The sequence below is a fragment of the Protopterus annectens genome, chromosome 1.part0 (assembly GCF_019279795.1).
Source record: "Protopterus annectens isolate FY-2018-M chromosome 1.part0, PAN1.0, whole genome shotgun sequence".
NCBI lineage: Eukaryota > Metazoa > Chordata > Ceratodontiformes > Protopteridae > Protopterus > Protopterus annectens.
The window spans coordinates 1,485,692,616-1,485,706,239 of NC_056725.1; the positions used below are offsets into that span (position 1 = coordinate 1,485,692,616).

At 41.4% G+C, this 13,624-nt stretch overlaps 1 protein-coding gene across 2 annotated transcripts in view; it reads right to left on the minus strand.

Annotated features, from left to right (window-relative positions):
• TMEM120A (transmembrane protein 120A) overlaps nt 1-13,624 on the minus strand; it is a 499,311-nt gene that overhangs the window by 310,136 nt on the left and 175,551 nt on the right. For both annotated transcript variants that reach the window (XM_044067697.1, XM_044067688.1), the window contains exon 3: nt 10,651-10,767. In XM_044067697.1, the coding sequence (XP_043923632.1) occupies nt 10,651-10,767 (117 nt within the window). The remainder of the gene's footprint in view (nt 1-10,650; nt 10,768-13,624) is intronic.

The window sequence follows — 13,624 nt, forward strand, 5'->3', positions numbered from 1 at the left end:
CGATTCCTAGTCCTGGTTTTCACAGCATTTTGTCTCTAGCTGTAATTAGAACTGCAAGATACAATATTTATGGCCTAAACCAGGCCATTTAATTTCAGACTATTTTTCAAAGTTAGCTGGACTGAGATTAACCACTTCTCTTTCAGTATCCTTCATTACAATATATTCATTTCAACAGTTATAATACAGTCTGACTTATAGGTATAGTTCTTTTCTGTCCAGCTGGACCTACTGTCGATACATTTTTTAACACAAGCAGCTTTACAAATCAGCTTGATCTACAAATGACATATAATTCTTTACAAAACTCCAGCTAGCTATGATGGTATGTTAGACGTCCATTGCCTTACTTCTTCTGGCATAACTGGCAATACCTCACATCATCACACCCTTTAAGGCATAATATTTAACAACATAGGAAAACAGTTTAAGTTTACTCAATGTAACACCATCAGTCCACTAGATAATCTTACTAAAAGTACTCATAAATGTCACCCACCACACCATTCAAGTACAACTTTCCAGCCATCTTGTTTATAAACAATCTGTTGTCACTCAAGTCTAACCTCCTGCCTAATTGTATCCTCTTTCTCCAAAAACATCAACATGTCTCCGTTTTCTTTTTCACACTGTTTCACCTGTAATTAGACTAGCCTCAGGTCTGTTCTTTTTATGTTATGTATCACTTCATCAGGTTTCTCAAAGGTCAGCATTTTGCAATCTTAGGACACTTAAGATTGTAGGAAAGGACAGTTTAAATTTCAACTTTTATTTATTTAGTTAACTGGATGGGGAGAGGGCTGTGCCAAAGACCAGTTCAGACAAGACCCAGACCAGGTAAGCAATGACAATTTCCAACAAAGAATTATTCTTGTTAGATACTATACCCAAAGAAAGACAAAAACTAATATAAATGTATAAGTATTACAGTGTCAGTGGCTTAACTGGTAGTACACTTGTCTTTGGTGCTGAAAGACTGGTAGGGTGCGGCTTCTGTTCTCGGTCCAGGTAATTATTATTTTAGAGTTGGGGGTTGATATAATGGTTAAGGTGTTAGCCTCACAATCACAAGGAAAATGGTTTGATTCTTACATGACAAAAATTGACTACACTTAAAATGGCTCACAAGGGAAGACAGCTTAGTACTTAACTATGAACCTATAAATTGAACTTGATAAAGAAGAGAAGAGCATATACTTGTCATTGATGAGAGTAACATCTACAGGTATGTCACAGCAAATCATTTGGGTTATGAAACAGTCATAGTCCATGTGGGTGTAAATTACCTGAAATGCACCTCTTTAGACTATATGAACAGAGGCATCATGCACCTCTCAGAATATGTGTCTCAGGCATGTATGAGTCTACCACTGAGCAGCATTTTACCTTCTCCAAGGAGGACGTCACAATACGAGCAAAAGATGACGGACCTTAGTAATTGGCTTAGTTTCTGGTGTCATTCTAAGGGGTGCAATATTTGTCAGCATGGAAGTCAGTCAACGGACCACAATACTTTGCCAGGGATGGTCTGCACCTCTCCTATCTAGGCTTTCGAATATTAGCTAAAACATTGCCTTCCCCCATAGTGCCTTTTTTAGACAATGCCAAACTGAAAGTACTTCCGTTATAGCAAATCAAAACCAAAAAAATGTAAAAGGTATTACTGCTCAATGATAGGAGTCTAAACAAAAATCTCCACTTCCTAGAAACTCTCTTTACCCTAGAGAAAGCTGATGTTTGTGCAGTCACTGACATTAAAGACACGGAGAGCACACCAACACTGTAAGGTTAGAATGCCTTCCACACATTTATGCCAACTACTTCACAGGCAAGGACTAAAGGTGAAGGTGTCTCTATTTACATCAAAAATAAATATACTTTAAGGCTGGTCAAATAGGACAATGCACTTGAGCTGTTCCATGTTCAAATCACCATAAGCAAAATCCAATACCACTTCCTTGTAAGCCATAGGTCCCCCCTCCATGACCCAGGAAACCCATACCATGTATTTAAACTTATTAGAAACACTAACCATCCAACCCAATACCATATTCATGGGTGGCTTTAATTACCCCTTTATTAACTGGGAATCTTATATGACACCTAAGGTACATGCACTGAGATTCCTGGATTTTGTAAACGCAAACTCCCTGGACCAGATAGTCAGTACACCAACCAAGGGTGCAACCATACTGGATCTGGTCCTCACTAATATGGGAAAATGCTGCACACCCACTAGTGTAATGCCTTCCTTGGTAAAGTCATACCACAAAATGGTCTCCTTTGAAATATAAATAAAACCTGTACCCCCAGCTAAACCTGGAATATTCAGGAACTATTCTAAGGTTAACCTCCTGCTATTAAGTGAGAACCTGGCAACACTTCAAGCCCCCATAAACCCCGAGAACACTGCTGCCTATACAGAAAGGTTCACAGAAACCCTGTACAAACATGTTAATAGCTGCATAGAGGCAGCTGTACCCATCAGGAAGTACAGAACCAAATAATAAAAAAAAGCTACCCTGGTGGAATCACAAAATCAATAGGGTGTATAACAGTATGAAGAAAATCATGGCAAAAATTAGGAGGTGCAGCACCCAGCAGGATAATCACACTCTCATCAAAACTAAACAAACAACTCAGAGGACAAATGAAGTCTACAAATGCCAAATTTGAGTTAAGTTTGGCCTCCCAAGCCAAGGACAACAACAGAGCATTCTTTAGTCATGTGCACAATCACAAAGGTAATACACAATTGCAAATGGAGGCACCTATAACTGAGACAAAAGATACAGCAAACCTCCTTGCTCATAAATTCAGTTCCAGCTTTACCCCTCTCTCTCCCTCAACCTTCCCTCAGGAAATACCAAATATAACTCCTCCTACTATCACTAGGGAACAGGTCTTAATGCTCTCTCTAAGACCAAGAACACTGCATCAATGGGCCCAGACAATATCCCAGGATGCCTTCTAAATAGCATGAAACTTGACACATCAGAGCCTTTAGAATTACTATTTAACTGTGGTCTCCAAACAGGGTTTTTGTCTCATGAATGGAGAAAAGCAATAGTTATCCCTCTGCACAAAGGTGGTCCATCTACAGACCCTGGAAACTACAGACTCATAAGTCTCACTAACTTCATATGTAAAGCCATGGAAAGAATTCTCATGGAGGGATATATTAAACCTCCAAACACTGGATCCAATCCAGTCTGGTTTCGTCAAGGGCAGATCATGCCTACTCAACCTGGTGGACTTCTTTGAGAAGGTCACAAAAGCAATGGATGAGGGCAAATTGTTCACACTGCCTACCTTGACCTGGCCAAGGCATTTGACACAATACCCCACTTGATAAACTCAACAAATTAGGCACAAACCTGTACGTCACCCAGTGGATAGCCAACTGGCTCACAAATAGGACCCAGGAAGTTAGAATTGGGAGACCACCTCTACAAAGATGCCATTCACAAATGGAATCCCTCAAGGATCAGTTCTTGGGCCACCTATTTTTTAACATTTACTTCTCAGAAGTCAAGTGGTCTTTAGCGGACTAAATTTGCAGATGATTGCACATTAGGAGATGTCATTGAATCTCACATCGACACAAATGTTCACCAGCAGGGGCTGACACAGACAAACAAATGGTGTCAGAGCCATGGACTAAAACTAAATGCCAAGAAATGCATAACAGTATCCTTGGGAAGTCATCCATCCCTGGTAACTATCATATTGACAACACACCCCTTAGAGTTGACCCAGTAGTCAGGGACTTAGGGACACACATAAATAATCTAGCCTTTGACCATCACATGTCTACAGTGGTGAGGAAATCTTTTTATGTTGAACAACTTATAAAAAAAGGTAAGGCATCTAAACCCAAGGAAGTCATTGTTCCAGGCATATCCAACAAGTGGAACGTCCACAGAGGTTCCTCATTAAAAGAATAAAGGGAGTAAGTAAAATGTCCTATGCAAACCGCCTCAAGCCCTATCTATGTATTCTGTCTCCTACAGGCTGTTGAGGGGAGATCTATGCCTAGCATACAGGGCATTGTCAGACCCCACTCTGATGGACCTCCTGCATATCCACAAAATGAACAGAACCAGAATTACCCATTCTAAAGACTTAAACCTTGCCTGTGATATAAATAGAACCTGCTGGAGAGATAGGTATGTATCCCAGAGACTACCCAGTCTAAGGAACAGGCTTCCCATCCATGTGAAGCAGAGTTCTTCCCGAACCCAATTCAAGTGCCTACTGGACAATTGGATGGAAAACCGGAAATTCATCCCTGGTTTGGCACCCATGTCTCTAATGGACACAGGTAACCTGTAAATGGTTAATCTCCCAGGCCCATGCTTACACTTATCAAGGATATCAGAACTTGTCAGAAATTTGGGATGCATGGCTAGGCTTAAAACGGCCCTTGTGGTCTTTAGTAAACACCTATGAACCTATTCGATCTGAGCACTTTTTGAATCACAAGTCATACATCACAGTCTCCCCTCTTCAGCTCCTAATGTCCTTATTATAATACTTGGATGCCACAAGACATTGTATTTCTTCTAATACTGGTAGAAGACATCTTCACACTACAGAAGACAGAAAACCATGTTGAATAAACAACTTTGCTTCCAACATTTAGTTGTTTTAATTTTAAATGAAAAGTAGCGATTCAGGGAGACAACCAACTTCAATTAGTGCCACACGTCTCCCCAGACAGGAATTTGTACATCAAATGGGCTCTTTCATCTTCTCCAAGGAAGATAGCAAAACTCCACATTTCAGCTATTTGATGAACGTAGTAGCAAAATAACTAAAAACCTCTCAGCTTCCCCAGTGTAAACTTTGCAAATTGTCTGAAATGGAATAAACTACATAAAACATAGCAAACTGCAAAATAAAGCTAGCAAGTTAGGTACAATGCATCCTTTCTGAAGAAAGTAATTTCCGAAATTAAGACAGACTGCAAGGTCCTGGTTCATTTCCAGCAATAAGCTCCAAAAAGCACAGTTATGTACACTTACCATAAATGTAGATGTTTGAGTGTATTCACTGTTGTAGTCATCACATTTGGGTTATCTGCTTGCAGTAGCCCTCAGTCGGCCTGATTAACAAAGTCTTGAGTCCTGCGTCAGTTGCTGTCCCTTCTTCCATGACGTCAGGTCATCAGGGGTATCAAACATGCAGCCAACGCCATTGCATCAGTTTTTCTTGCCCCAAATGTCATGTGCCCCTCTAATGGGAAGCAATTAAATCTATAAATATACAAGGTTATACCTCCAAAAAAAGGCAAATACATCAAAAAACTTTTGAGCATAGTAAAGGAGAGTAGAGGTATAGCCAAAAAGAAGTAAGGGGGCTAGAGGGAGGGTAACCAGGACTGCAACAGTGAATACACTCTAACATTTACATTTATGGGAAGTGTACACAGCTGTATCATGCTCTTCGTGTTTCACTGTTGCAGTCATCACATTTGGGTAAATTCCCAAAGCTAAGGATGAGAGGAGGAATTTAGAAAGCATTAGGACCAGCTATAAGGCCCTGCAAGACTGCAGTGGCAAAGCCAGCTCTGGATTTACAGAAAATTGGCAGATGGTAATGCCTGGCGAAAGTATGTACAGAACTCCAGGTAGCAGCTTCTAGGATATCCCTGGTAAGGACACCTCTGAGAAAGGCTGTAGAGGTAGATGCAGCCCTGGTTGAGTGGGGTCTGATCCCCTGTAAGACAGGTTTTCCATGGTGCTTGTAGCAGAAATGAATGCAATGGCCTATCCATTTGGAAATGGTTTGCTTTGAAATGGCCTTCCCCTCTGCCCCTGCAGCAAATGCCACCAGCAGTTGGTCAGATTTCCTTTGAGGTTTAGTCCTGTCCAAGTAGAATCTAAGTTGTCTGTGCACATCTAAGGACTGCAGTATCCATTCCCCTTTGTTCTGTGGATTAGGAAAGAAGGTTGGCAAATGAATGGACTGATTAAGGGCCACACTGGATACCACCTTGGGCATGAAGGAGGGATTGGTCCCGAGGGACACCCTGTCCACATGAAAGATGATGAATGGCTCCACTGCCATGAGGGCCTGTAATTCAGATACCCTTCTTGCTGAAGTGATTGCTAAAAGGAAAGCTGTTTTCCAAGAAAGGAATTTTATGTCTGCAGTAGCAGCTGGCTTGAAAGGAGGAAGAGTGAGTTTCTCCAATACAAAGTTAAGGTCCCAGGCTGGAGTAGGAGTCTCCTGGGTGGTCGTAAATTTTTGGCCCCTCTGAGGAACTGCTTGAGCAGTGGATGAGAGAAGAGGGGAGGTTCTGTGTTATAATGAGCTGAAATGGCTGAGGCATGAATTGTGATGGAGGAGAAAGACGAGCCCTTGTGAAGCATCTCAGTTAAGTATTGTAAAATCTGAGGTAAATTGGGCACTGCTGTACTCATCCCTTGAGACTGGTTCTAGTCACAGAATCTTTTCCATTTTTCAGCATAAGATTTTCTAGTACTAGACCTCCTTGCCTCTAAAATGATATCCATCACTGGTTTAGTGAGGGATGGTAAAGGAGAGATTAGGTAATTAGCCAGGCTGCTAGGTTCAGTGTTTGAAGCTGAGGGTGCAGAACTGGTTCTCCTGCTGCGACAATATGGTAGGAGTCTGATGCAGGTGCCATGGGGCCAACAGTGACACTGCACAAGAGGGGGTACCAGTGTTGGCGTGGCCAGTCTGGTGCAATCAAAATTGTCCTTGGTTTGTCTTGTTTGATCTTTAGTAGTACTTTGGAGAGCAGAGGCAGAGAAGGAAAGGCATAATTTGATAGGTTTTTCCAGCTGAAGGACAGAGCATCCACTTTCTAAGCTTGTTTGTGGGGAGTCCTTGTGCAAAATTTGTCCAACTTATAGTTCTGAGGGGAGGCAGGTCTATATCTGCGTTCCCCCATTTGTTTGTCAATATGCTGAATATCCTTGGTTCCAGTTTCCACTCGTGTGGGTCCATGAGGTTTCTGCTTAGTTCGTCTGCCAGTGTATTTAGTTTTCCTGGCAGAAACTGAGCTTGTAGATGCACTTGGTAGCTCAGGGTTGTGTTCCACAATGCTATGGCTAGTCTGCAGAAGGGGTAAGAATGTGTACCCCCCTGTATGTTTATGTACCACATAACAGTGGTGTTGTCCATCTTTACCATTAATTGTCCTGGAAGAATGTGGTCTTTGAAGGCTGTCAGAGCATTTTGTATAGCTAACATTTCTTTTTGATTGATATGCAGGTGCATTTGACTTGTGTTCCCTTTGCCCTGAATGCATTTCCCTGCCACGTGAGCCCCCCACGCATAGTCTGATGCATCTGTTATTAGGGTTTGGGCGGCAAGGGGTAGTGTGAATGGTAATCCCTTGTTTTGGTGGCAGGCCTCTGCCCACCAAAGAAACTCTAGGCGTAGGCAAGGTATGATGGGAATCATTGCTTCTAGATCCTGAGAATGTTGACACCATAGGCTTTTTAGATACCATTGTAGTTTCCTCATATGCAGACTTGCATATGGAATTAGAAAAATGCAGGAGGCCATGAACCCCAAGGCTTGTAGTATTTGCATTGCAGATAGCAGGGTTTTTGTGGCCACTTGTTTGAAGTAGGTTGTCAAATTAATTTGTTTCTCTGGCGTGAGGAAAGCCATTTGGGAAGTTGTATTCAAGTTTGCTCCCAGAAATATAAATTTGTTGACAGGGTACCAGGTGTGATTTCTGTTCATTTATGGTGTACCCCAGACAAGTTAGCACCCTTTGTACAAAGGCCAGATGATTTAAAAGTATGTCCTGGCTTTCTGCCTGAATTAGACAATTGTCTAGGTATGGGTATATTTGAATACATCTTTGCCTGCAAAATGCAATGACTGGAGCTAGGCACTTTGTGAATACCCTAGGCCTAGTAGATAAGCCAAAGGGCAGTGCAGCGAACTGACAGTGCGTGTAGCCTGCTTTGAAGCGTAGATATCTTCTGCAAGATCCCTGATTGGAATGCGCAGGTATAGTTCCTTTAAATCTAGTGTTGCCAACCAGGTGTCTTTGCCTAGCATAGGGAGCAACTGGTGAAGAATCAGCATCTTGAATTTTGGAATCATCAAAAAGGTGTTTGGAGTAGACAGGTCCAAGACAGGACACCATGAACTGTCTTTTCTGGGCATCAGGAAAAGTCTAGAGTAGAAACCTTGTCCCTTTTCCTCTTCTGGTACCAACTGAATAGCACCCATGCATAAGAGAGAAAGTACTTGCTTTTTGGCCTCTGCCCACTGATTTGGGGGTAGATTTGGCATTCCACTTGGTGTTGATAACGTGTGGAAGTGAAATCTGTATCCCTGGGACACTACATTTAAAACCCATTTGTCCTGGGTAATTAGTTGCCAGTTCTTTGCATGAAGAGCAATCTTTCCCCCCAAAGGGGCAGTCAGTTGAGAAGTGCTTGGAAGTTTTAAAAATAAGTCATTGAGACAGTTTACCATAGGGGGGAGTTTTATTACTCCCAGATTTGGAAGTGGAGGCCCCCCACTGCTTAGTCCTGTGCATACCTTGGGACTGAAGCCTTGGCTCTGTTGGATCTGGGTTTGGACTGAGAAGGTCTGGAAGAGGCAGAAAAAGACCAAGTCTTGGAAGGCCAATGCCTACTAAACCTTGGAGACTGTACTTGTAAAAAATATTTAACAGTCTGCATAGATTTAAGCTTTTTCCTCCATCTTTTTAAGAACTTCTTCTGCCTTGTTGCCAAACAGACGGTCCTAGTTTAAGGGAGCATCCAGTAATTTCGCTTTAACATGATCTAGCAAGGATTGCTCCTTAAAGCAAGCATGCCTTCTAAGTACAGACCCAGTTACAGCAGCCCTGCAAGATGCCTCTAGTGAATCAAAACCACATTGCAAAGTATGTTTTCCAACTTGTTCAGCTGAATGCAGTAAATCCTGTAAATCCTTATTTTCAGCACAATCAGGAATCAACATAATTTTCTGTTTAAGCAATCCAATAGTATGCTGTTGATACTTTAACACATGAAACTGGCAGTTTAAGGCCTTAATGACCACAGCTGCAGAAGTGTATACCTTCTTACCCCATCTAAACAGAGCCCTGGAGTCTCTATCAGAGGGGGTAGGATTTTTGGCAGTAGTAGCTTTAATACCCTTGGGTCCCTGTGAAATGGTCTCAGGATGTGCAGTAGGATTTTTAAAAAGGAACTTGTGAAAGTCAGGGACCCTGTAATATCCATCAGGTTTTCTGGGAGCAGGAGGTAAAGAATCAGGGGCCAAGCTAGATTCCGAAAAGGCATCATCAACAATGTCTAGTACAGGAGGTATGGCTAAAGGCCTGTGCTGGGGCAGTAGTAAGAAATCCCTAAGCCTCTTTTTAGAATCAGAGAAATCCTGACTTTCCAAATGAAAATGCTCCCTGAGAGTATGCAAGGTTTCACCAAAGAGAAATCCTCTGGAGGAGAAGCAGAGGGAATAGAGTCCTCGGCATCAAAATCCTCATAGGTAGATAAGGGTAAATCCTGGCCATCAGAGGAAATAGAAAATTCAGAATCCTGGTCAGAAGTATCATAAGCAAACTCAGTCCTAGGTCCTTAGAGGGGGAAGGCTGGCTTCCCCTGATTAAAGTAGTAAGGTCTTCAGCCATTCTTATCATTTGTTTTTTGGGTATAGAGGCCTGACCATGCAGTCTGGGGGTCAGTTTTCTAGGCATGGTTCGAGCTTTAGGCTTTGAAGAAGAAGATGGTGTCTGTTTAATACGCAAGTCAGTAGGCCCGAATACACCCTCAGAAGCCGGTGCCTGCACAGTGGCTCCGGACCCATCCAAGGTAGAGACATCCGCAAGTTCCACAGTTGAAGAATCTCGCAGCATACCGGACTCCGAATAGGTCTCAGTAGAGGCCTGCGAATATGAAGTAGTGGGTATCAGGGGTTGCAAAAGTGCCTCACTGAGTACCGGCGAATTGGCGACTGGCTTAGAAGAAGTGTCGTCGGCAGCTTTGGACCTAGGAGGCCTGTCTCTCTCTTTATCTTTGTGTTTTTTCTGAATGTCGGTAGTCGGATGGCTTACCGAAGACATATCAGGATAATTGAACCAAGCACCAACATATTTAGAAGCGAAAATATACCGACAACAGATACTTCGTGGTTTATATAAGGCACAAAACCGACAGCGAGGTACATCGTGGTCAGGGCTTAGGGAAGGAATACCGTACAAACAAAAATCTTTATGAAGTATTTGCTTTCCACAAGTAATGCAATTATTTACTTTTACTGACATCGGTTTAGAGCAAGAAAAAGTTTTTCCCCAATGGGGTACTTAGCTTTTAGTTGAAGACTTCGTTTCTGAAACTCGAAAACGAAAATTTCAGGAGTCGGCCGACCAGCACTTGCAAACTGCTTCAGCTTTGGCCACCGCATGGCAAGAAAGACTGATGTAATGGTGTCAGCTGCATGTTTTATACCCCTGACGACCTGACATCATGGAAGGGACAGCAACCGACGCAGGACCCAATACTTTGTTAATCAGGCCAACTGAGGGCTACTGCAAGCAGATAACCCAAATGTGATGACTGCAACAGTGAAACACGAAGAACATCTGCCCTAAACACCAGGATGACAGCTCACAATATTAGAAAGTATGCTTAGACGCTTAAAACCTACCCATTTTTCTTGGGCAAAAATGCTTCCATTTCAAAGAAGTGATTCTGCTTTCCTCTGATGAGTTGCTGTATTCTGTTAATGGAGTCACTTTCATCCGCATTCCCAGAGGATTTGCATCTATAGAAAAAAAATAAATCACAGAAACAGCATTTAATTAGTAGAGTAATACTAACCCACACCCTGACTTTGACTCTCTACTGTCCATACTCACTTGTCACCAAGCAGATAACAGATATGAAAACACAATGGCCAATTTAACTATTCAAATACAACATGACTTTCTTTAAATAATGGACCTGACAAAGATAGCATGTAGGTAAGAAGCTGTGGACAGTATTATTCATTACGCTTGAATCCTATGCACGTGAGGGTCCTGTAATCCTGGAAAAAAAGAAAGGTACACTGTCCTTTTTTTTCCATTTCGATTTTGGTGCATCTGCATTCAAGCAGACAACCTTATATAAGCCATTTAAAAATGGGAATATAAATTTCAATCTTTCAGCATTAAGCAGGCAAAAACTGACCATCTCCAGATCTATCCTACAATTTTTACTGTAAGACACAAACATTTCAAACATTTTGTATATTTTATATATATATATATATATATATATATATATATATATATATATATATATATATGAATACATGAAAAACCTGATGATCAAAACACTCAATAACAATACAGTATAAGACAATTCCAACCTTGCAGTAATACAATAAAATACACGGGTAACTGCTCCTTAGTATTTCATCATCAAGTTGATAATCTACTGGTTGAAAACTGTTCAGTTAAAGTTAGTTAACCGACTGGAACTCAACCAGATTAAAATTAATTATAACTATCTTTGAAATCAAGCAACCATGCAATTCTAACAGAAAGGGGAAGTGTACTAATACAAAAAGAAAAAGGTGACATATAAAGGAAGCACTGGCAAAAACAAACTGCTGTTCAGCGATTCTGATTTTATACATGGTGGCCATAGAAAAAATACAGGTACTTGCGTATTATCACAACCACGTATGAAGGCATATACACAGCGAAAGTGTAGTAAGACCTTTTTCTGTGGCGGCATTTACATGTGAGTAACTGAAATAAAAAAAAAAAAAAAAAAAAAAAAAAAAAAAGACATCCACAGTTTGTTGCATACATGCAATGTAAATTATATGTATATAAAGTGGATGCGAAAATACTTATGTACCAAAGTTTGTTATGCTGTTGCAGTAACTGCTCCCCTTTACGTAACAAAAAGTTTAACTTTTTTGTGGCTGTAGTGCATCTGTATGCAAGCCTGTCCTGGACAGTTCTTGTTAAATCAGAGCGGATATGGGTAGCAAGCATAAGGTAGGTGGACTGCTCAGACTTGACCCTGTTTAGTCACGATTCATGTTACAGTATTACTCACAGTATGAAGGAGTTCAGAAGAAATGCTAATGAGCAAAGTAGGATAATGCAAATACGGTACTTGCGAATTATCGCATCCACTTTATATACATATAATTTATATTGTGTGTATGCAACAAACTGTGGAGGATTTTTTTATTTCAGTTACTCGCATGTAAATGTCGCCACAGAAAAAAGTCTTACTATACTGTCACTGTTTAGTGCAGTTTTTTTTAACAGTATATTTAAAGTAGACGTTCAGCAGCGCCTTTCACAGGCGACGCAGTACAGCAGCTATCACCTTTCAAATATGACGGGAGGCACTTTTACAGTTTCAGCAGTGTGGGGGTATATGCCATTCTACATATTAATATCATCTGTTTGTGAGGGTTGTTTTAGTAATAATTTTATAAATATGTAAACGCCAAAAAATGCATAGTCATACCCTTCGGGAAAAACAAGGTTACCCCTAGCTACCATATAGGTGACAATCCACTGAGCACAGAAAAAGTCATCAGGGATCTGGGGACCCAAGTTGACAGTAGTCTTTCGTTTGACACTCATGTTGCTAAAGTAGTTAGGAAAACCTTCTATATCGCCCACCTGATCATGAAGGGATTCACATCTAGATCAAGGGAGGTCATCGTCCCCCTGTACTCATCACTCATTAGACCTATGATTGAGTACAATGCCCCGTTCGGAATGTATCTGACCAGACACCTGATGCAGCTTGAAAGGCCCCAAAAGTTCCTCACCAAAAGGATAAAGGGTCTCAAAATATGTCTTATGCTGCCCGACTGAAAGAACTCCAGCTTTATTCAGTCTCATACCGCTTGCTCAGAGGTGACCTGTGCCTGACATATAAGGCCATGTCAAACCCAGATTTGATGAATATGCTTCACCTCAAAAAATCTAGATCCCTCAGAACCACAAGGGCGGGAGACTTAAACCTTGACACAGTTATAAATAGAACGTGCTAGAGGGACAGATTCATCACCCAGAGACTCCCTATGCTGTGGAACAAAATCCCGGTACATGTGAGGCAGAGCACCTCGCTGGCCTTGTTCAAGAGGAATCTTGACCAATGGATGGGAGATCGCAGATATACCCCAGGGATTACTTCAGTGTCACTGCTTGACAGAGGCACAGAAAAATGATAGGCATAGTTTTTATTCAAACTAAAGGGGTGGCGAAAGCCACATAACTATGGGCTAGGCTTATAAATGCCCTTGGGCAGATAGGTTCATAGGTTCATACTAGGCTATTACAAATGCAACATAAACCACACAGGCTGATCAGCTGTGGATGTATAATGGGCACACAGTCCATTCCACACGATGATAGTCAGCAACAATCAAAGTCTTGCAAATTCTGTTCTGTATTTCCCCAAAATATTCCACTGGTGACTACATGACAATCTCTGTGAAAATGCATTTACCAGTGAATGAACAAACTGTAGAAGACCTAGAAACCAGTTTTGAAATTCCTCCTAATGCAGTTCAGTCCGCAACTTTACTGTTTATGTAATTGCTACAAAGTAACCAAGACCAGAAAATGTTCTTATTGTAAACAAGTCACTTAACGTTTCCT